Source organism: Camelus ferus, chromosome 22, assembly GCF_009834535.1.
Source record: "Camelus ferus isolate YT-003-E chromosome 22, BCGSAC_Cfer_1.0, whole genome shotgun sequence".
Classification (NCBI taxonomy): domain Eukaryota; kingdom Metazoa; phylum Chordata; class Mammalia; order Artiodactyla; family Camelidae; genus Camelus; species Camelus ferus.
The window spans coordinates 1,453,928-1,477,205 of record NC_045717.1 but is presented as its reverse complement, the minus strand read 5'-3'; the positions used below and the strand labels follow the sequence as shown (position 1 = coordinate 1,477,205).

General features: G+C 42.6%; 1 protein-coding gene across 2 annotated transcripts in view; it reads right to left on the bottom strand.

Moving 5' to 3' along the window:
• Positions 1-7,790: 7,790 nt before the first annotated feature.
• Positions 7,791-23,278, bottom strand: part of RNF130 (ring finger protein 130) — an 87,375-nt gene continuing 71,887 nt past the window's right edge. Inside the window, exons 6-9 of one of the 2 annotated variants that reach the window (XM_032464878.1) lie at positions 20,085-20,181; positions 17,729-17,933; positions 14,434-14,527; positions 7,791-7,978 (exon numbers count right to left, since the gene is read on the bottom strand). In XM_032464878.1, coding sequence (XP_032320769.1) covers positions 7,963-7,978; positions 14,434-14,527; positions 17,729-17,933; positions 20,085-20,181 — 412 coding nt within the window. In that variant the 3' untranslated portion in view covers positions 7,791-7,962. The remainder of the gene's footprint in view (positions 7,979-14,433; positions 14,528-17,728; positions 17,934-20,084; positions 20,182-23,278) is intronic. The other variant, XM_032464879.1, reaches the window with a different exon arrangement.

The following is a 23,278-nucleotide window of genomic DNA, read 5'->3' as shown; positions in this document are numbered from 1 at the left end:
ATAGAAACAAAGAAACAAAAGACACCCAGCAAAAGATGAAGAGGTTTCCTTTTCTGCAGGAAGAACTAAAGCCACCAGAGATGGAAATGACCTAACTTTTTGTGTTAGTAACAGATCAGCTGACACCAAATCTTTGGTAATAAAAAGTGGGTCAGAATTTAGTCAGTAATCTACTCAGCTGTTATCCAGTTTACTTGAGAAAAATACAATATCAAGAGAGGAACACATAAGCAGCTAAATTAAAAAAAAAGAAGCAGAAAGCACAGCATATTTTTCAACACCTGGAAACACACCCTATCTACTCATTAACAGGTCATTATGTTTGTTATTGTTTACATAATGTTATTAAGTAACGTCTTAATTGAGGTATAACGTATATATAGATGTGCACAAGTCATAAGCATATAACTCAGTGAATCCCCACAGAGAGAACACACCCATGAAGTCACTGGATCCAGAACTAGACCCTCTCATCTACAAAGCAGAAAGGCTCGCAGACACAGTAAACAACCTTACAGGTACTGGGGGAAAGCGGGTGGGAAGGGATACATTCGGGAGTTTGAGATTTGCAAATGTTAGCCATCATATATAGAAATAGATAAAGATCAAATTTCCTCTGTACAGCACAGGGAACTATATTTAATATCTTGTAATAACCTTTAATGAAACAGAACATGAAAATGAACATATGTGTGTATATGCATGACTGGGACATTATGCTGTGCACCAGAAATGGACATACTCTAACTGACTACACTTCAAGGAAAAAAAAAAAGAAACCTAAAAAAAAAAAAGGACCAGCACCCACCAGCACCCTACACAGACCTCTGCTGATGTCAATCATTAGGTCCTCTCTTCTCCAAAGAAAACCACAATCCAGACCTTTTCAGACTTTTTATTTTCTGTTTCATGTTTTACATAAACAGAAACAGAAAATAAAAGTGAACAGAAAAGAGCGTATGTTCGTTTGCGTCTGGACCCTCTTGGACAAGGCTATGTTGGGATACTTATCCGTGTCCCTGGACATGGCAGCGGTTTGTCTGTCTTCCCGGCTGCCTGATACTCTGTCGTGTGACTGCCCCGCACTTTGTCTAACCTTCTGCTGATGGACATTTGCGTTGTTGTCTCCATCTGGGAGCCACTGTGAACACTGCTATTCGGAACAGCCTTGCGCCTCTCCTTTGTAAACATGAACACACGGCTCTTTTGGGCTGCACCAGGGCGGGTGGCTGGCTCCGGGCACGCGAGTCCTGGCAGTCCGAGCAGACACCGGCGGCTTTCCAATCTTTCCCCCCAAGTAGATGAGAATTCCAGTTGTCCTGTATCTACACTCACACTTGGTGTTTTCTGACTCGTTCATTTTTTCACTTCTGGTGGGTACATAATGGTATTTCCCTGTGGTTTTAATTTACATTCCCCTGATGACTGAAGAGGGTGAGCACTTTTCCTCGAGCTTTTGGGCTATCTGTACGTCTTGCTCATCTTGAAATGTGCACTTATTTCTTTCGCTCATTTTTCTGTCAGGCTGTCAGTCTTCCCCTCCTTCGTCCTGAGTATGAGTCCTCTGTCAGGATTACTTCTTAGGACTTTACGTAAGTAATGTGTGTGAGTTATTACATTGTTACAAGTATTACAAGTTATCTTCTTCCAAAAAAGCGTATTCTGATAAACAGAGTTTCTCAGTTTTAGTGTGGACCAATTTACCTATCTTTTATCTTACGGTTAGAGCTGAGTCCTGTTTAAGGAACTGCGTATCCCAAGGTTTTGAAGATTGTTTTGCCTTTCACATTTAGGTCTATGCTCTACTTCAGATTCACCTTTGAGAATGGTGTGAAGTAGGAATCAAGATTCGTTTCTCTCTCTACAGATTTGCAGGTGACCCAGCACCATTTATTGGAAAGCCCATCCTTATCCCCACTACTACACAGAGCTACCTTCGTATGAATCAAGTGTCCAAAAATGCATAGTTGTTTTGGGGACCATATTCTGTTCTGTTAAGCTATTTGTCCATCCCTACATCAACCCCTCACAGTCTTAATCACTGTACATTTATAAAAACCCTTAATATCCAGTTCCGTAAAATCCTTCCACTTTATCATTCTTCAGGACTGCCTTGTTATTTTTGGTCCATTTCATTGCCACGCAAATTTGACAGGCGGCTTCTCAAGTTTCTCTCTCTCTAACACACACACACACACACACACACACACACACACACACACAACCCTCCAGGGATCTGACTGAAACTGCAGTGAATATATAGGTCAGTTTGGGGAAAATTAACATCTTTATACTATCCAGTCTTAAAAACCTGTCAACTTAGCATGTCCATTTATTTAGGTCACCTTTAATTTCTCTCAATAATGCTTGATAGTTTTCTGTGCAGAGCTCTTACACATATTCTTTTAGATTTATTCCTTATTACTTGATGTATGTTCGATGCTTTTGTAAATGGTATCATTTTGAAAATTTCATTTTTAATTGTTTATTATTGGCATATAGAAATACAGTTGACCCTGCTAAATTTACTCACTCATTTTAAGAGCTGATGTGCAGAATCTTGGATTTTCTACATGTACTACTATGCTGTTTGTAAATAGTTTTATTTCTTCCTTTCCAATCCTTACACCTTTTGTTTCTTTTTCTTGTCTTATCACATGGCTAAGAATACCAATAAAATGTTGATGGAGAAGTCAAGGAGGTATCTTGATTGCCAACCTTAGGGAAAAGTTTTAAATATTTCATCATTAAGCATAATGTTTGCTGAAGTTTTGAAAATACTCACTATTAGATAAGGAAGTGCTCTTCTTTCTCTAGTTTGCTAAAAGTTCTTTTAAAATCAGGAGTGGGTGTTGAATTTCAGCAAATGCCTTTTCCATATCTATTAAGATAAAAACATGGCTTCCCACTTTTATTCTGTTGATGTGTTGAATCACACTGATTTTCAACTTTGCACTTTAAAATAAATCTAACCTGGTATTTTTTCCTACTTATACATTGTCAGATTTATTTAGCTAATATTTTATTTAGAATATTTGCATCAAAGTGAATTAACCTGTACTTTTCTTTTCTTGTCTTTGTCATGATTTGGTGTTAAAGTCATGCTGGTATCATTGAAAGGCTTGGAAGTGCTCCTTTTTCTATTCTCTGGACAAATCTGTGTAAGACTGTTGTTATTTCTTCCTTAATGTTATAAACAATTCACCAGTGAAACCATCTAGGCTTAGAGTTTTTAAAATTTTTAATTAATTATTACTTTTATTAAAGTATATACAATATTATAATATTAATATTATGTATAACATTATATTAGTTTCAGGTGTACAACATAGTGATTCAGTATTTTTATAGATTATACCTGATTTAAAGCTATAAAATATTGGTTATATTCCCTATGCTGCCCACTGTATCCTTGTATCACATTTGTTTTATACGTAGTAATCTGTAACTCTTAATCCCCTACCCCTAGAGTTTTTCTTTGAAGGAGTATTTTAAACCAGGGATTTAATTTATTACCTAGATGTAGAATTCAGATCTCCTGTTTCTTCTCTCAATGTTGGTGCTTTGTATTTTTCAAGGAATTTTTCCATTTCATTTACATTTCAGAGATTACTAACATAAGTTGTCATAATACTTTCATTATTTTATTACAGTAAAAAATACATAAAATTTGCCATCTTAACCATTTTAAGTGTGTAGTTGAGTAGTGTCAAATATATTCATATTGTTGTGAAACAGATCTGCAGAACTTTTTCATCCTGCAGATCTGAAATCTGTACCCCCTTAACAACTTCCCTTTCACCCCCTCCTTCTAACCCGGTAGCCACCATCCGACTTTCTGTTTTTATGAACTTTATAATCATTATTTTTAATGTGTGTAGGCTTTGTAGGGATGTCCCCCTTTCTGCTCCTTTTATGGGTCATTTGAGTCTTTTTTCTTGATCAGCAGAGGTTGTCAGTTTTATTATTCTTTTCAGAGAAACAACTTCATGCTTGGTTGATTTTTTTCTATTGTATATTTGTTTTCTACTATATTATTTTATTAGCATTATTATCGCCTTGATTTGATTCAGTTTGTTGTCCTTTAATTGAGACGAATGCTTACAACACTGATTTTCTAGCCCTTCTTCAGTTCTAATACACGCACTTAAGGCCACAGATTTCACTCCAACATTGCTTTAGCTGCATCACACAAGTTTTGATATATTGTGATTTTATTGGCATTCAGTTAAATTTTAAAACACTTTAAAAACAAGTGCAATTTCTTCGACTCATGAGTGTTTTAAGAAATATATTATTTGATTCCAATAATTTAGGAATCATTTCAATTATCTTTTTGTTTTTGATTTCTAACTTAATGCCACTGGTCAGAAAACATACTCTGCATGATTTCAATTCTTACGTATTTGTTGAAATTTGATTTAACACCCAGAATATGGTCTATTTTAGTAAATGATCTATGTGTTCTTGAAAATAATATATATCCTATAGTCAATTACATATTACTTATTGTGCTGTTCAAATCTAGATCCGTAATGAGTATTTTTCTGCTTGTTAACGAGAGATGTGTTTAAAAGTCCCATTATGATAGTGAAACTGTCTATTTTGCTTTTTAGCTCTGTCAATTTTTCCTTCATATATTTTGAAGACATATTAGGTACACAAATTGAGAACTAGTTTCTTCACGACGGACTCTTTCATCATTATGAAACGTCCCTCTTTATCTTAAAACATATTTTGCCCTTTATTTATATAACAATTTTCTTTTGGTTAATACTTACATGATATATATATTTCCTATCATTTTACTTCCAACATTCCTGTATCTGTATATTAAAGAAATATCACACAAACATAGATGTTTGTATGTAAATTTTATATCTAGTCTAATTTTTGAGTATTTAAGCATCCATTTACATTCATTAATGACATATTAGGATTTAAACCTATCATTTTATTGTTTTATATTTATCCCATTCTATGTTTATTATTTTTATTTAAAAATTTTAATTATTCCTGGAAATGCAAGTGTCTTAAGGTACTTTTATTCTATTTATCCTCTCCCATCTTTTGTGCAATTAATGTTGACTAGCTTTCATAAGACATTAGTGTTCTGTACGTCAATTATCATTCTGTCTGCATATTTACCCTTTCTGTTGCTCTCGAATCTTCCTGCATCTCCATGTTTTTATCTGGAATAATTTTTCTTCTGTCTGAAGAACTCACTCTTGGTGTTTCTGTTTATTGGAAAATGCCTTGTTTCGTCTTTATTTTTGATGAATTTTTTTCCTGAGGTTTTTAGGTTGGCAGGTTTTTTCCCCCCTAAAATTTCATTACACTGTTTTCTGGTTTTTATCATTTCTGTCAAGACACTATCAGTCTTCTGCTGCTACTTTAAAATTAATAAATTTCATATTGAAAAGGGAAAAACAAAGTTGGAAAATCCACATTTCTCGATTTCAAACTTACTACAAAGCAACAGTAATCAATACCATGTGATACTGGCAAAAAGGCAGACATAGAGATCAATAAAATAGAATATATTATGCATTATGCTCAACTGATTTTTGACAAAGTTATCAAGACCATTCAACAGGGAAAAAAGAATAATCTCTTTAACAAATGGTACTGGGACAAATGGATATTGACAGGTAAAAGAATGAATTTGGACCTCTCCCTCCTATCATATACGTACATTAATTCACAATGGATGAAAGACTGAAGTATAAAAGCTAAAACTATAAAGCTCTTGGAAGTTTCTGCAACCTTGAATTAGGTAATGGGTTCTTAGATATGACTCCTAAAACACAAACAACCAAAGAAAAAAGACAAATTGGACTCCATTAAAATACCCCCAAAACAGACTTGTATTTCAAAAGATACCATCAAGAAAGTGAATGGAACTTACAGGAGAAAATATTTGCAAACTGTTTTTCTAAGGGCCTAGTATCTGGAATATATAAAGAACCCTTACAACTCAGTAATAAAAAAATAAGTCCAAGGGGGAGGGTATAGCTCTGTGATAGAGTGCATGCTTAGCATGCATGAGGTCCTGGGTTCCATCTCCAGTACCTCCATTAAAAAAAAAAAAAGATATAGATATAGATAAACCTAATTACCTCTCCCCCAACAAAAAGCTTAAAAAAAAAAAAAGTACAATAAAAAATGGGCAAAGGACTTAGATCTATTTCTCTATAAAGATATACAAGTGGTCAAAAAGCACAGGAAGATGCTCACCATCCTTACTCATTAGGAAAATGCAATCAAAACAATAATGAGGAGCCACTTCACACCCACTAGACATGGCTGTAATTTTTTTTAAAAAAAGGTAAATAATATGCACTGGTGAGGATGTAGAGAAATTGGAACCCTTGCACATTGCTGGTAGAAATGTGAAGTTGTACAGCTGCTTAGAGAACACTTTGGTAGTTTTTTAGTAAGTTAGAGTTAACATACACCTCAGCAATTGTATTCCTAGGGATCTATCCAAAAGAACTGTAAAGAGTATGTTGACACAAAAATGTGTATACAAACGTTCATAGCAGCATTATTCATAACAGCCAAAACGTGGAAACAACACAAATGTCCACCAATGTATGCATGGATCAACGAAGTGTGGTGTACATCCATACAATGGAATAGTATTCAGCCCTGAAAAAGCATGAGGCACTGATACATGCTACAACTGGATGAACTTTGAAAACATTATACTAAGTGAAAGAAGTGAGACACAAAGGCCACATATTGTATGATTCTGTCCCCATGAAATGCCCAGAACAGGCAAATCCAAAGACAGAGAGTAGATTAGCGGTCTCTGGGCTGGCAGTGGGGGCGACAGGGGTGAGAGGTTACAGTTCATGGTATAAATAAGGCTCTTTTGGGGATGATAAAAATGTTCTAGAATTAGATAGTTGCAATGGTTGTACAACCTTGTGAATATACCAAGAATTACTGAAATGGCTTACCCTTTAAAAGAATAAATATTATGGTGTGTGAATTATATCTCAATAAACAAAGTCTTCAACCCCTTACTGATTTGAGTAGGACTGCTGTAATGAACCTGTTACAGACAGGAATACTCTCATCTTTCAGGAATGCTGGGGTTGGGGATTGAGAATTCACTGCTCAGAACATTTACATATACTGATAATCCTTCAAGTGTATGATTCAATAGAACAAAATATTCCAACATCTTCCTCAAAAATAATGCAAAACACATTTCATTTACACATGTGAAATTGCTCCATCCAACTTTACAGAGTTTGCTGTTTTTAAAAGAATTCAGTACAAACTAGGTAAAAAAAAAATCTTAGACAGACATAATTTATTACTAATCGGTGTGTGTTTTGGAAACACTTTCTTACACTCATCCTTTCACCCCACCAGATATTTATTGAGCACTTACTATGTGCAAAAGAACCCTACTAGGTACCAGTGACACAGAGGCAAGTGACACAACTCGATGTCCTGTGACTGTCTGTTCTGGCAGAGGCAGATCAATCACAAAGAAAGAAAGAAGAAATTATCAGAGAGTGAACCTTGAAGAAAATAAAATGGAGTAACCCACTCAATTCAGAGCCCGAGGGGGCATCACCACACAGGATGCCCCCAAAGCCTGGGTCCTATCTGGGCACAGCAGGAGCCAACAGAAAACACAGCAGAAACACTGTCCCTCCCACGGGGAGGGTGAGCACTTTCTGTCTCTGAAGTGCACACAGATGGAAGCTGAGCACGTGATCTCAGAATCAGCCCTCCAACCATACGACCGTGAATGACACTCGATAACAGTCTTTTAATTTTATTATTTATTTATTTTAATACAAAGCTTTGGCATTAGCAATTTTATGAAAAAATAAAATGTACTAAAAATAAATGCTTGTGTGGCATGATTGGTAAATGATGCACAAAAATAGGTTCTTTTTTCCTTCAAGGCAATCAGTCAGAAAGCAGTTTTTTCCTTCTTCAAAACCATTCTACCCTATGGAATAAAAGGAAAAAAGAGAGGTCAAGAGTTAGTCAGAGTGTCATTGTCAATGTTTCAAAATAACAGAGAAAGTGATCCTAACTGAAGGGTGGCCTGGGGCTGTCCCCAGCTACTTCCCAGCCCAGTATCTGGTAAAGCCAGTAAGCCATTAGCATTTTCCTGAACCCAGCAGCTTCCGATCTGAGGTCAAGGGGCTCAGTCACTTAAAAGTGTGTTCCTACTCCCAAAAGGAATGCAGGGAAAAGTATGGGCTAATGGCATCTTGTTTGAAAATGCAGGGACATATATATAATTACAACTTTTCCTGGTTTGAACACATGTTCTAAATGCTGAGCGTCTTGAAATCTGTAGCTGCTGTCTTTATAGTATGCTCCCCCTTCATACCTCAAACTAGTTTGTCATTTATTTATTTTAAAATAAGATTTGAACAGTACAGACTTCCAGAGATGTCTGGTTTTCTTACAGGAATTCCCCAGATTTTAAGTGTGTGTGTGTGTCCCTAAGTCAGGTGCCTGAAGGGACCTGAAACCTCTCTGTTTCCTGTGCTACCCTCAGGCTAATGCTGCAGCCTGGCACCGGGAGATCGCCCTGGCTTGGACCCTATGTGGTCTGGTTCACTGCTGTGGTTCCCATGTTGTAACTTCAGTTCTGCTCTCTCTTCTCTATGCTCAGTTCCAGGTCCATATTTCAAGCCAATCCTTAGGCATCACACAACTCTCCAGCATCTCCTGTTTTATCTCCTCTTCATCCCCCTGACCTCCTCCTTCAGCTCCACATTTTCACCTAACCTACCTTCCTGCCTCCTGTCACTACCTTGTCAAAGCAACTTCTCGGTCACCAGGAATTTTCTTTTTGCTGAAAAGCCTTAGACACTTCCTGCTATTTCCAAAAATAAAATCCAAATTCTGTAGTCTACCTACCACCCCCACCACCACCTACGGTAGGCACATCAAACCAAACAGCTCCCTGGACCTGATCTGCTTTCCCCACCCCTTGTGCCTTAATTACGCCTGGCCTTGTCCCTAAGTCACTCCCTCCAGGAAGCCTTTTGCAGAAGTGGCGGTTCCTCGTGTCTGTGTGATGCTGAGTGGCTGCGCTCCTCTCACACCGCTGGGCCCACAGGCACTCCCTGGATCTCCTGTCACTTCAGCCAGCGCTGCGGTGCAGGGCACCGAGGGGCACAGCCCCTTCTCCCCAGGGCTCCTGCGGGGCGAGGCCTGGAGCCTTGGGAGTACCAGGGAGATGGTGCCTAATGAATGAACGGCCAGGCATGAAGGCTGCTCACAGCAGCTTCAGGTAAAGCTCTACACTTTATTGTAGCTCATATTTAAGAAAATACATGGTTTTTTATAATATTTGCTCAGAAAAACTGGATCTTAGATATAAGGACTTTGAATGAGCAAATCAAGATTTTTACATCTTGCTTTTTTTGCTGCCTTTCTAAGAAATTATAATGCAATCAAACATTAAAGGTACTTCAGAAAAAGTAATGACTACTGTCAAAGCCAGTACAGAAGTTCAATCAAAAGGCCCATTGCTTTAATCTTCCTTCTGTCATCACATTTTTAGAAAAGCAAATTTGTCTTCTTCAGCCACATTATTTGGAGCCCTTAAACGGCCCCCTGGAGCAGTCAGAAACAAGCATTGTGAAGGAAAGAGCTGGGACTAGAGACACTGGGCGTGAGCCCCACGCCCTTCTTCCTGTGGCATTTCTCGGGGGTCCCTTGGCCCCTCTGGCCTAGGGCTGCTCCTCTGTGTGTATCTCTCAGGCTCAGAGCGGCTAAACGGGGAAGATGCTAAGAGGGAGAAGAGGATTCATGATCAAACTGGGGGCACATCTCTGCTGGTGTTGCTACAAAAAAGGCTGTCTCAGGAGAGTGAACAGCCAGGCATGGGTGCCCGTGTGAGCAGAGGTACCCGGCTGAGAATTCAAAATTCAAAATTCTTTAGATCAGTGTTTCTCAAAGTGCAGGCTGCAACCTACTAATGGATTATAAAATCAGTGTGAGCAACAGAGCACAGGGAAGAGAGGTCAGAGATACTGCAGGTAGTGAGGGAACCTGTGAAACTTCTGTTTCAGGTACACATGCGGGAGTGCTGGGCCACAGCGTAAAGTGTCTTTCTTACAGCAGGAGGTGGCTGCAAAAAAAGTTTTAAAAACGCTTTTGACACTGAAGGTTCTAAAAGAGGCAGCCTCTCTCCTTGGGCTCTGGGACCATTCAGGACAGGAGGGACTCGTGGGACTGGGAGGGGTCAGACTTCCTTCCACCTGACCCCGGGCCTGCCTCTGAACAGCTGCAGCCTGGCGGCCTCTGTGTGAACAGGCAGGTCCTGGCAGGCTTGTCAGCTTTCAAGATGGCCCATGTCGTTGGTGAACAGCTCCGACTGGAGGAAGTTCCTTCCTACATTAGGAGGAAATCTACCCCCCGAGCTCCAGAACCTCACAGCAGGCATCACCCTCTGCATGCGCCGGTCAGCCACCGTGGGACGACCACGGGCACTAAATGGGGCAACGTGGGCAGTAACAGAGCCCAACACAGGAGTACCCTCTTGGTAGGCCTGCAGCAAATAGTAGCTGTTCTCACCTCTGAAAATCCTTCAAATACCTGGAAACACCTCTCATATCACCCCACTCCCCTCATTTCTAAGGTAAGCATTCCTAAGGTATCAAATGATTACATTTTCAGACCCTTTTATACTGAAATATGTCGATGTTCCTTTCAAAAGAGTCTGAGCAGAACAAGTCAGAAATACTCAGCAGAGAATAACAGACACCCATTCCTCTGGGCTGGCCCCTACATTTCCACCACAAAATCTCAGAGGGGGACAGCTCTACAAGAAGACCGGTGCAGACAACGCAAGTGCGGCGTCCTGCTGCAGAGGTGGGGCTTCCTGGTCCCTGGCTATGCCAGAGGATCTCACATTTGTTCCAGCTACTTCATCAGGTTAACCGCATCAGACTCATTTTCCCCTTAGGGGACTATTCTGCATCTTGAACGCCTGGGCTACACTCCTGCAAATCTCAGAACATGGTTTCTATGCATCAGAATCTGGGAGCTGAGAAAGGGCTGTGAAGGACACCTAGCTGAACCTCCCATTCAACTCAAAACCTCTCCTTCGTCATCCGCGAATCTGACAACTTGTTCCTCAAATAAAAGCAATGATGAAAATATTTACTTTTGTTATGCTGAGGGGAAAGTAGATTTATATAAATATAAGCTGGTAAATGTTGGGGTTAACAAGGTTTATTTGAGGAATGAAGTAGAGCAGAAAACGTCGGTTAGGAACTGGAGTTCAATAACCTTGCTTACTTAGGAGCCAAGAAATAAACAGACGGGGAGCTAATACATGTAAATATATTTACCTTGCTTCTATCTGCTTCTTTGACTACTAGCCCCTTTATATTGGCAAAGTCTCAAAAGTCACGAGATTTGTTTGCAGTATTAAAAATGTCAGTTAGTCATGGTCGAGTTCTTAAATAGCATTTCGTCACAACAGAAGGGGCGTGGCCCCAGATATGGGGACTTCTGATTGGCTTCTGAATCAAGCCAATGGCATCAAGCCCTGGGGACACGGTGCAGCGCGCGGGCGGGAGATGGGCGGGCTTCCAGCCCCAGCAGAGCAGCTGCCCACCAGCCCGCGGAGCCTGGACCTGCTGGCTCCAGGCTGCTTCTCTTGCCCCGGGGTTAGTGACTAGCCTGGGATAAGGTCTCGCTGACATCGCAACACACGGGCTCAGCGTAACACTGTCAGAAAAGTAAACTGTAATGGTAGGTAGGATGCACAGAGGTGGAATTTACTATTGACTTCCAGACAGATCATTGACTTGTGAAAAGACGGAATCTATTTATACAGAAGATTATCTTACAAATGGACGAGGTTATTTAGAAAACCGAAGCAGAGCAATGAAACTGAAAAGGCAATCTCATTCTAATTTTTCAGTAAAGGCAAAAAGGGAAATAAGATAGATTTAAAAGAATTCATTAATGAAGAATAATTATAAATTTATTTGCTGAAATAAAATTTTCGCTGGAATTAAAATCGCATAGGAATTTTTCATCACTTTTGGGAAAGAGATATTGAGTAAGAGTGGCTATTAACTTTCTTTTATCCCAATTAAAATGCCCTTTAAAAAATTAAGTAACTCAGGTTACAAAAGAAAAACCAACACATAAAAGCACAACAGGAGAGGAAAACATCACGCAAAACTGTACTAAGTTAAGATAACCACCATTAATGTTTTGGTGACCATGTTTTCATGCATCCACATGAGTACACACAGACACACACTCTCATTCTCTCTCAATTTCTCTCTCTAAATGGGATCATGGAAGTTGTCCTTCAGCGTGGTTTTGACTGAATGCACAGAAATAATATTCAAGTAAACAACTGCAGTTCAAACCTTTACAAAGGCTGATTAGAGAAGAGTTGGACTGAGACATGGATCTGAGACCTATGACATAGATTCTGAGTCACGCAGGCACTTACGCACCGAACTCCAATTCATAATGGGTAACAAGCCTGTTGAACGTTGTCTAAAATGTCTGATACATGAACTGAGCACCTGGCAGATTCTGCTGCCACTGGCAGGCAGCAAGGTTGACTAGCAAATGACTTAATAATTCTGTAAAAGTGCCCAGTGAGCAGCTACTTGCTGTGACTAGTTTTCAGTCATTTGTGAAATTTTTAGGAAGTGGGCTGGCTGTAAGCCCCTCATCTAGTCTGATGGATCAGCATGGGAGTAAGCAAAGTGACTGCAGGTGAAACAAATATTTCCCTCTGAATTGTGGTTTGAATCACAGGTAGTCACAAGCTCCCATGAGTCTATTTCATGGGAGAAAATGAAATTCACTTGCCAAATGATAAAGGCAGATGGCCATCTTCACAGAACTCTGAAAGACTCTCAGAGGAATTGTTTTGCCTAACATTTATTGAGCACATAATATGTACGAGGCACTGTGCTAAGCACTTTATGTGCTAATTCTCACAACGACCCTGTGATGCACTCCTGCCGTTATTCCCGTTTTATGGACAACTAAAACAAGCTTCAGGTAAATACAGCCGCCCAGTTCTCACAAGTAAACACAGAGGAGCGGGGAGTCACATCCAGGCACGTCTGACTCTGGAACCTGAGCAATTAACGCTGTGTCATGTCCAAGTAAAACCTCATCGGGGGGCCCAACAGAAGCAACTAGCTGTCGACCTGCTGGATGAGGCAGAGACTACTCATCTGAAGGCTGAGGAATGTCCACGGACCAAGACATCCTCAATACGTGATATGTCAGGGATGTCAAAGGGTACTTCTTACATAAACATCTAGCCAGCAGATCAGGTTCGAGGTAATAAAATCACGTCAATGGAGTGGAGGTTACTTGCCTGGACTATGAGCATTCAGTTAAATCAACTACATGAGCGTGGGTGGTTGTCATTAATCAATTAAAATGCCAGGACATAAGTGAACAGAGAGAGCACATGGATTCCACCGATTTAAGTTCAGATTTGGGCCGTGTCCCAGGGATGCTTTCATCTTGAATCAGTTTTCATGAATAATGGTTGAAAGAAAGGACTGAATAATATCCTACAGTAAATGCCCCAAATTTAAAACAAAACAAACAAAACCAAAAACCTTTTCTATATCATACCCTGTAGAAAGCTACTCTTGGAAAACCACTGAATCAAAATGGACCTTAACAGTCATCCAGCCCAATTTTCCATCCTCTGAAAAACGCCTCACCTACGGCAGCCCCGACAAGCGACACCCAGCTCCCGCCTGCATTCCCAGTCCCGGGCACTCCCTGCCCCCACAGCAAACCACCTCAACGGTAAGCAGCCTTGCTAACAGGCATTCTTCCTTTCACTGCAGTGAAACTCGGCCTTCCTGGAACCTACCCTTAGGTCCTCAATTTGCCCTATGGAAATATAGTTTACGCTTATTTCCACCCACCCCGACATTCTTTCTAATATTTGGAAACAGCAGGTCTTCCCGATTGCTTCTTTCTCACAGGTTAAACATCCGTGTTCCTTTGTGCATAGGCCCAGGTGCTAGCATCCACCAAAAGCCACAAGCCTCCAGGTAAGTGTGATGAGCACCCAGGACCGTGGGGCTTCTCCTGCCAGCGGCCCGGAAGGGGCGTTCTCTGCCTCCTCTGACCGTACTGGGTCCCCTGGCGTTTGTTCCATTGTTGATTTACTCTAAGCTTGTGGCCAAGGACAGCCCCAAGACCCTTTCTCAACCGAGCGGTTGCTGCTGAGCAAGGTCAACTCCCAACCAGTGTTACGGACTGAAAATATACGTTTGTGAAAGAAATTATTTTGCTAGGTATGATCGCATCTGGATCAGTGTGAAACTGGTGGACGTCAGTTCTCATGATTTTTATGAAAATTACTCTAACATACTTTCTGGGGGGTCATCTGGCACATGCAATCCAAAAAAACAATTTGTTACTTACTCATTAGCATTCAAGCTAGCTGTGGCTCTGATGATCATGTAGCAGAGCGTGAGAGCACTGAGGAGACCAAAGCTGGCAATAATAAACCATTCTTCTGTTGACAAAGGAAAGGGAGGAAGTCACTCTGGGGAGAAGGCTTAAGTCAAATCGATGCCAACATTTCCCTCAAATGCAACGAAGCAGACGTCAACGGAGGTGTAAGCCAAGACTGGCCCAAGGAAGTGAAGCAGGAGGAGGTTTGCCAGAGAGCTACTAAGTGCAGAAGGTTAGTGGAAGTAGAGGTGAAAGCTGTGAGGGAGAAAGGATAGCACGGCCCAGACATTTCTTCCCGCTGACGTCCTGAGGTTTGTGAGAAGCGTGGCCACCAAAAGTGTGCAGTAAAAAAATATATATAAAATTGCTCATGGACATGAGATTTTTTAAACTGTTAATTTAAATAACAGCAAAATAGACCAGCTATATTTATAGTTATCCTTTCCTTCTTCATTTGGTCACTGCTGCATGGCTGTGTCACTCATTCTTAGAGAAAGGCTTTAGGAATATGGAGCAGCGGTTCCCAAAGATCTTGTGATATTCCAAGCAGTCCGCAGGCCGGCCTCCCGTGGCGTTCACGTCTACTTTCTCTTCTGTTACGAGTGGGTACTTGCAGTCTTTCCTTAAAAAGGGCCTCTTATTGGTGTCTCCTGCCCAGAAGAGGACTACCTCACCAGCCCACGGCGGGGAAGCAGCGCTGGCTGCTCGGGCTTTGTGAAGCAGGGGTAGGAAGGGCAGGTGAGTCACAAGGTCCATGGCCCATCGAAGAGCTGAAAACCCCTGGTACACAGAACTCTAAGGGTTTTTGTCTTGTTTCTCTCTAGATCCAGGAAATCAGTTCATGTTTTCCCTTAACTTTTCAGAGTCTGTACTGTCAAGGTAATGGATCAGATACAGTATTTATTGAGAACCTCAAAAATAACCCAAGAGCCAATCTGAGTGCCTAAAAAGTCTTAACTATAAAATATTTCCGAGAGTACACACGAGCTAGGGCTGGTCTGACAAAGCGTCACACAGCGAAATGCCCCACACACCTGCGCTAACGCAGAGAGAAGACATTCCTACTTGGAATGCCAAATGTCTGTATGTGAAAGCTGTGCGTAACGTGGGTGCTCCTCAGGCTGGTTCCACGAATCCTGCCTCTGTGCAACACTGTGTGTGCCTGGGACCTCCCAGAAAAAGGGCATCACACTTCTACTGGACTGTAAAGGTGGCGGTCTTCAGAAGAGGAAGAACTGGTCTTCAGGACTCCAGGATGCCGAGTTGTTCTGTGAGCATTTGTCTGTCCACTTTGCTTTATGTCGTGAAAATGCATAGCAAACTCTTTCTTTTTAGGTAACAGTGCAGCTGCTGCTTCTTGGAATGCAAATTCCTCATCAGCAGCGTGAACATATAAGGCTTTTATTTAAGTCAAAATAAACACTCAAGAACCCATGCAGAATCCACCATTTTCACCCACATGTATTTTAAGTTAGGAAAAAAATGTACACTGGCATTTAAGAAAAAATTAAGAGATGACTAGTCATTGACATCAAGACCCTTGACACAGCAGTCTTTATTTTTCTCTTCTTAGACTTTTATACGTGATGAGCAGACTAACTTTTAGGACTTCAATTATGTCTGTTTCTGATTGTGAATGTAGCATCCATACCTGCGTGGCATTTCAGCTATAAAAATCAGTGTGACCAAAAAGTTAGACTAAACACCGTTAGAATAATACCCAGCGGCCCAGGGGTACATCAGCAGCGACCCACGGCGGCCGGGGTCTCGGTGGCCCCCGTCCTCCCGGGGGTGTTTAGCACAGTGCCTTGCACACAGTGGACGCTGGCTAGAAGCACGGTAGCTACCAGGGCACCACAGGGCTGGAGACTGAAGTCGAGGGAGCACTGGTCTAGTGCAACCACATGAAATTCACTGATTAATGTGCATAAAGTCTGCTAATGGTGATTAATTTGATGCACGAAGTAATATTTTAATCATCAAGGCATAAGGTTTTGAAAGGACACTTATATATAAAATGTAATAGGATCAGCACTTAATGTAGTAGCAGGTGCTCAATAAATGTCAACCAACGAAGGGCCTCCCGAAACGCAGGAGTGAACAGACACCCTCTGCCTCCTTTGTTACTGCTAGATCAGGTTTTAAAAATCTCACCCGTAATTCCTAAATGCCAAAACAGGAAAACATGAGATGCTGTTAAACAAACAAATCTCTGGGAAATGGTAAGAAATGAGTCAAACTGTGTCAAAGACTACTTTTACTTGCTTTACAACTGAGTGAGGTCTCCTTGAGTTTAGACAAGCGAGACACTAAAACCTGGGAACTCATTTTCTAACACCTTTTGGTTGGTTAGACTGAACAGACCACATGAGTCTTACTAGGTTCGGGAAACTCCGGGAACAGCTTTATCTGTTTTCCTGACTTGCAGAGTTGAGAGGAGTCCCACCAGGGTTAGGGCTCGAAGCTACAGGCAGGCAACAGCACCGAGAGGCAGCACCAGAGAGGTGGCGAGGAAGACGGGTGAGAGGTGGTTAGATGGAAGCAACATGTAGAGAATGGAACTGAAACCAGCTGCTTGTCCCGGGGGAGCGTCCCCGAGGCCCACTCGCACGCCCGCCAGCCCACTCACACTTAGGCAAGGCCATCAAAACACTCGTATTACTTTCCTTCTTGTCAACAGTTCAACAATCATGACGTTCATAACCAGCCCAGAACATTTTTAGGGCAGATTATCTTTTGGCTTCTCCCCTACCTCTTGTCCAATTATACCAAAGAGGTAAGTGCCAAGATACCAAACTTCATAAAAAGTGTAAAATACAGTGAGCAGCAACCGGCCATCTCAGCTGTTTCTAAAGTTGTGAATTTTCAGGTTCAAATTCTGGATTTGTTTTTCACTGAGTTGCCTGCCACCTGGGAACTAGAGAGCGCTGAGCTCACAGCGACACCACACACCTGAGCTGCTGCTGATACTCAACATCACGTCCCTGTCTGCATTTCAAATCAGGCTTATAAACAGCTACTAAGACAGACCTCTGATCAACCACTCATCAAATGGCAGTTATTCCTATTCATGACACATAAATACACACACTTCTTATTATAAAGAAAGCTTCCTTGTTCCAAATAATCTGCTTTAGCAAGTCCCCATTCCCTTCTCCATTACAGACGCCACCACTGGCCCTGGTGACGGCCTCAGCTCTCCACCACACACTGAACACCAGCAGCAAAGCCGTCCCGTGTCCTGGGCACAGGGCCCACTTACTTGTCACTGCAATGTTGATCTCTCCCGTTCTAGGAGTGAGCTCCCCATCCTGAGGAAGAGGTGAGATCCCCGAAGTTCGAAGTGGCTCGAGGCCAAGGGAGTTGTCACTGGCGAGGTCACCTAGGGCTGATCTCCGGTTAACTGCTTGGGTTCTGGTGAGCCTCTCCATGTCAAATGCTACGTTATCAGTACACGGCAAATTTGGCTGCAAAACATTTCCAGATTAAAAGTACTTGTAAGATTAAGAATTCCTTTTATAAAATTCTTAAAGTTCAACATCCCTGTTGAAAACACTTTACCGAGTTTTTTCTATGTGATTTCCTCTCATTTCTCTTCATCTACACTTTCCACTCTCATCCAAGAGTTTTTCTTTAAAAGAAACATGATTTCTCCCCAAAAATGGTACAAAGGAAAACCAAAATTCATTGCAGAACTGAGAAAATTGGATACTTCATCTTTATAAAGAAATGACAACCCCTTATGGACAAGGCTCACAGGCAAAGTGATTCATTATCATTATTATAAAGCTGACAAACAGTTCGGTGTATCACTTTGGCTCTTATGTTAACGCAGGTAACAGTAAATACCCCCTTTCATCCTACTAACTTCTCTGTAATGCCCCGTCCATCTGGTAGTCAAGTTTTTAAATATCTCCTACTTTTGAATATAAGTAATGCATACAACCAAGAGCCAATCAACATCGAAAGAGTCTTGAACTCTGAGAAAACTATCTGTTGCAAAACCCAAGCATCTAATTCTGAAGGAGGGGTACAGAGCTGCCGTAGAGCCAAAGCTTACCAGCGAAAAAGTGAATGGATGCTAGTCTTCTGATTTAACAGCATGGATACCTGGTTTCCTTAGCAACCGACGGTGCTTTCAGCCAACGGCAGACAGCGTACTAGGAGCAGAGCTGGGAAGGGTGGCTGAGAGAAGCTTATGCTTACAGAGAGGTGACAGCCAGCCAAACCCAGGGCAGTGGCCTCCTGGGCAAAACAGTTCTGTTCTTTGTCACCCCAAATTTAAAGAATCTCAGCACGGTGTGATAACCAAGGCTAATAATGACACTCATTTAGAAGAGGGCTTGCTACGTTTTTCATATTTAAGGAACCATGGCAGTTTATAATACATTTCAGAACAATTTTCATTAAAAACAGAAGGAAAGAGTATGTCTTGGTCCTTCAAAGAATAGGACTTAAATAACAAAACAACAGCCAAGAAGGCTGGAGGCAACAGAAGCAGTTAAGTTAGTATCTCCCCAAGTGTCTGCTACGCACCAGGCATTATGGCAGATGCTCTATGATACACTCCTCGCGTGGGGGTGGACAGGGGACACTTGGCCGGGCCCAGAGACATTTCTGATTGTGTGGCCAGGGCGTTGTGAAACTGGCATTTACTAGTAGACGCCAGGGACGCTGCTGGACAGTCTACAGGACGGCCCCCCAGAAGGGACTGTCTAGTCCAAAGTGTCGGTGGTGAAGAGGCGGAGGCACACTGTGCTAAACACAGCATCGCCGACCTGATCTCTGGAGATGGAGGATCAGCGTCACTGCCCAACTGGATCACACCTCAACAGCCATCTGAGGGCACTTTTCAGATAGGACTACTTTGATCTGCAAGGCTACAGTGAGGAAATTCATCTGTTGGGTCAAAACAAATGTTTTGCTCTACAAGATTGTTCAGTCTTTTTTTGAGACCAGAAAATACTTCCTTTGCCTCTAAAAAGCAATAATCCTGGATACATACTCCTCTCAAGGAAGGAACCGTAGGGAGCCTCCAAGGTCCTTGGCTGGTCAGCGGCTGACCCGCCCGGCCAGGGCTGCAGTGCTGCTCCACACGGCCCCCGCCCAAGGCCCCCGCCAGGCTGTTGGAGGTCTGCCTGGGGCTGGCACTGATCAGGTCACGGCCTGCAGTGACCCATGCCCAGGGGAGCAAAACCACATTCAAGACGAAGGAACATAAGTGATGACCTCATCTTACATCATGCTGACCTCAGAAAAACTATTATTGGCCAGTGTAAAAGTCTATATTCTAAATTCCTTAAAAAAAAAAAAAGATACTGGAATGAAGGAAAATGGTCTCCTTCTCTCTGTCTCAGTTCTCCACCACACCCTCACCACCCAATAGACGCACGCTTTGAAGTGGACCAGCACAGTGTTTCACCTTCTCTGCCAGGAGTTCTCCAAAGTGGGCTGGACTTTAAGTGACGTGGGGAAAAAAGTCAGTGCTAGGCTCACAAGGCTATACAGCAAAGGAAGTCAGTGTGTCCTTGTGGGACTCTGAACCATCCACTCGTCCATGTCAGTGCCATGCTTAGAGATAACACTACACGAAAGTATTCACAAAACAGGAAACATACCACAATTCCCAGGGCCTTCAAAATATTAAGTTTGCACATAGGACAGGTACAGTGTTCGCTAAGCCAGGGATCCACGCAGGATTTGTGGAAAACATGCCTATAAAAAAAGTGGAGAACTGTATGACAAATTATATACTGAAAAACTCTTAGGCCAAAATGCAAAGAAATGGAATTTTTAGTCACTCTGTTTCCTTCCCCATTAGGACATACTCACAGGCCCTAAGAGACAAATGTTGGGGATGTATTGCAACGTACCTGGAAGAAAATCTCCTGAACCCAACGTCATACACTGAAAGAATCGTATAAATGAGAACTGGTAAGAAGTATTTTTCTTCTGCCCAATTCCAAAAGAGATTTGAGGAAATGCAGAAATTTATTAAGGATGAAGAAAATGAATTATACCTTATACATCAGTTGTTTTCTACAACAGCAAAAGCAGAAAAATGGAGTTTCAAAAAGATACTAACCAGGAGTTGGAAGAGTTCTCCATGTAATTACTAGTTTCATGGACCTCTGTTTAAATGTCATTTAAAACAGTGTTTAAAAAGGCTTGTAAGCAACCGATGTTAAATGTTTGTAAAGTTCCAGGGTGGTAGGGGCTGTTTTTAGGGATAAACTGTGTTTAAGAATCAGCTAACATTCAGCCAGCCGTTTTCAGCTGAAATGAAGGGAGAGAGAGGATGGGGGGGTTTCGCTCTTACTCAGGGGAGAAGAAAGTCACACCCTTGTGGGTGGAAGTAAGTCGTGGAGGGTTCTGCATTCTTAAAAAAGGGGCTGGTGCCCTCTGGAATGGAGAAAAGACTCTGAGGGAGCTGTGGAAGTCATTTCTCACTCTCACTACCTCCCCATGGCAGTTCTGAGTAGCCGAAATGAAACCGCACGGAAGCCCCAGGGTCCTGGCCCAGCAGGGACCGAGGCAGGCGCCAGGACAGCTGGGCACCTTTGGAGGAGCTATCATCAGAGTCTTGGCATAAGATACAAGAAAATTTGAGAAAAACATCAAATTGAACCATGGTACGCCTCTTAATTTATAATTCGTATATAGCTTACAAGTAGTTATATATACCTGTTTTAAAGAGCAGTTTTGATCTTAAAAAGCAAAAGACCTAGAAAACTCAGTTTTAATTGGGATTTGGAAGAAACATTTGGGTTTATAGCTTCGACCCCAACAACACATACGTACCCACCCAATGTCACCTGGTGGCCTTATGCCCATTTCTTTGGGGTAAGAAGAAAGACCCTGACAACTAAATGTATCAGTCTAGTACTGAAACTCGTACATAACGCAGTGAACCAGACCTCATCATCCCTGAAGGCCTTTATTTAAACCTGAAAGTTTTTATTTAATGGGTGAAAGTCACCAAATCATAGGCAAGACCTAAACTGACTTAGTACACATGAGGCATTGTCACGTCCATTGCCCGTTCCTCACATCCGTGAATGAGAGTGCTCTAAGGCAGAAGGCTTCTTGCCCCAGGACCTCCACCGAGGGTGTTCTCAGAGACGGCGTAGCTCCCCAGCCGGCTGGGGACTGTGCCCAGTGTTGGCTGTAGTCTAACCAAGACTAGAACGAGGCCTTCAGTCCTTCCTGGAGACGCAGACTCCCTTAGGTCTGACATAAATGACAGACCCTCCCCGTTACAGGGGCGCCCCCTCTAGTATCTGGCATACGTTTTTGGGAGGCCCACGGACCACTGAGGGTTTGATCAGTGTGGGATGGGGATGGGCGGCTGGGAAGGTGCTCCAAGCCAGTTTTAGGCAGTCTGGACGACGGAGTGCAGCCAGCTGACCAGTGGCAGGAGAGAGAAGGTCGTGTGATCATTGATGTGGCCACTCTGGCGAGGGGCGGCTGGCCTGGACCGGCCGCTTGCAGAGACCCCCGGCTAAGCTGCGGCGGCGGCCTGGCGTGGAGCCTGCCTTCGCCTGCCCGCCCTCACCAGCGCTCCCGCCTCCCCTTTCCTTACCGTCGTGCCTTGTTTCCTGTTACTGGTTATTCAGAGAGCAAAACGGTATAATCCCGTATTTAACATTCAAAGCCGCGTAAGCTGCTGTTCTCTGTTCACCTGTTCCTTTCAACTTCGTCATGGATGCATCTCTCTTATGCTGGGGCTCTTAGCCGTCCCCTTGCAGGTGTGCTGATCCAAAAGAAAGGGTCTGGAGCCCTGCTGCGGGGGCGCCGACACGAAGGAAAACGGAGACTAACTGTTCTTCAGGGACAAACTGAGAAAGTCTCCCTTCTTTACCTAACTCAAAATCCGAAAGAAAAACCCAAAAAACCCTTTTCTTTGGACTCCCTGTCCACCCCAAGGCTTTCCTACCCCTGGCCAGTAAGCCGCCCTCGCTCCCCCCGCGCCCCCCGCCAGAGCCATCTTTGACTCTCGACAGTCCAGCTCCGGCACCTGGCCCAGAGACCATCAGTCTGATTCCCACAGCACATCTCTCTCTTCTGCAAACAAAACCCAGCGGCTGTCGTCTTCACCCGCTGGCTCTTCTGACCCAAGGCCATCACATCCCCCTCCCTCCGGTCGTGACAGGATGCGCTGACCGGCTCCCTGCGCTCACTGACACCTCTCTTCATCACCCACTCTCTCCACTCCTGCTTCTGTCTCCTCCGCTCTCCCGTTTTACCAGGCTCAACATGGCCTTCCCCTCCTTCTAAGCGGAGTCCTGCTCCTACAGCTGTCTGAGCCTTGACTTGCTGCCCTCACTCCCAGCTGTCTCGTCTGAAAGCTGCAGGCAGAGGGGGGGGCGAGGCGTTGTGGGGAAGGCGGTGTGCCACCCCCCTCGTGAGGCTGTCTGGGGCAGCAAGCGAAAAACCGTAAGTGTGATCCTTTGAAAAAGCACACAAATGAACTACTTATCATGTACAACTAAGATGACTGATTCCTTGAATATGTGTCAGCACATCTGACTGTCCTTTATGACTGGATCACCACATTCTGTTGATTCTTATTTTATAGTTGGCTTTATTCCTTTGATAACTATGTAAGTTTAAAAAGCTAAAGCTCGAAACTGTTCTTAGGAACAATGATCAGTACACATACGTAAAAGGTGCAGTGTACTGTCTACATGTATTTACATGCAATACCATGTGTGTGTGCAGTTGGACTGTAATAATTCTACCTAATAAAACTGAAAAAGGAAAAAAAAAAGAGAAGAAAAAGCACCAGGGACATGCAAACGGAAGTATCATT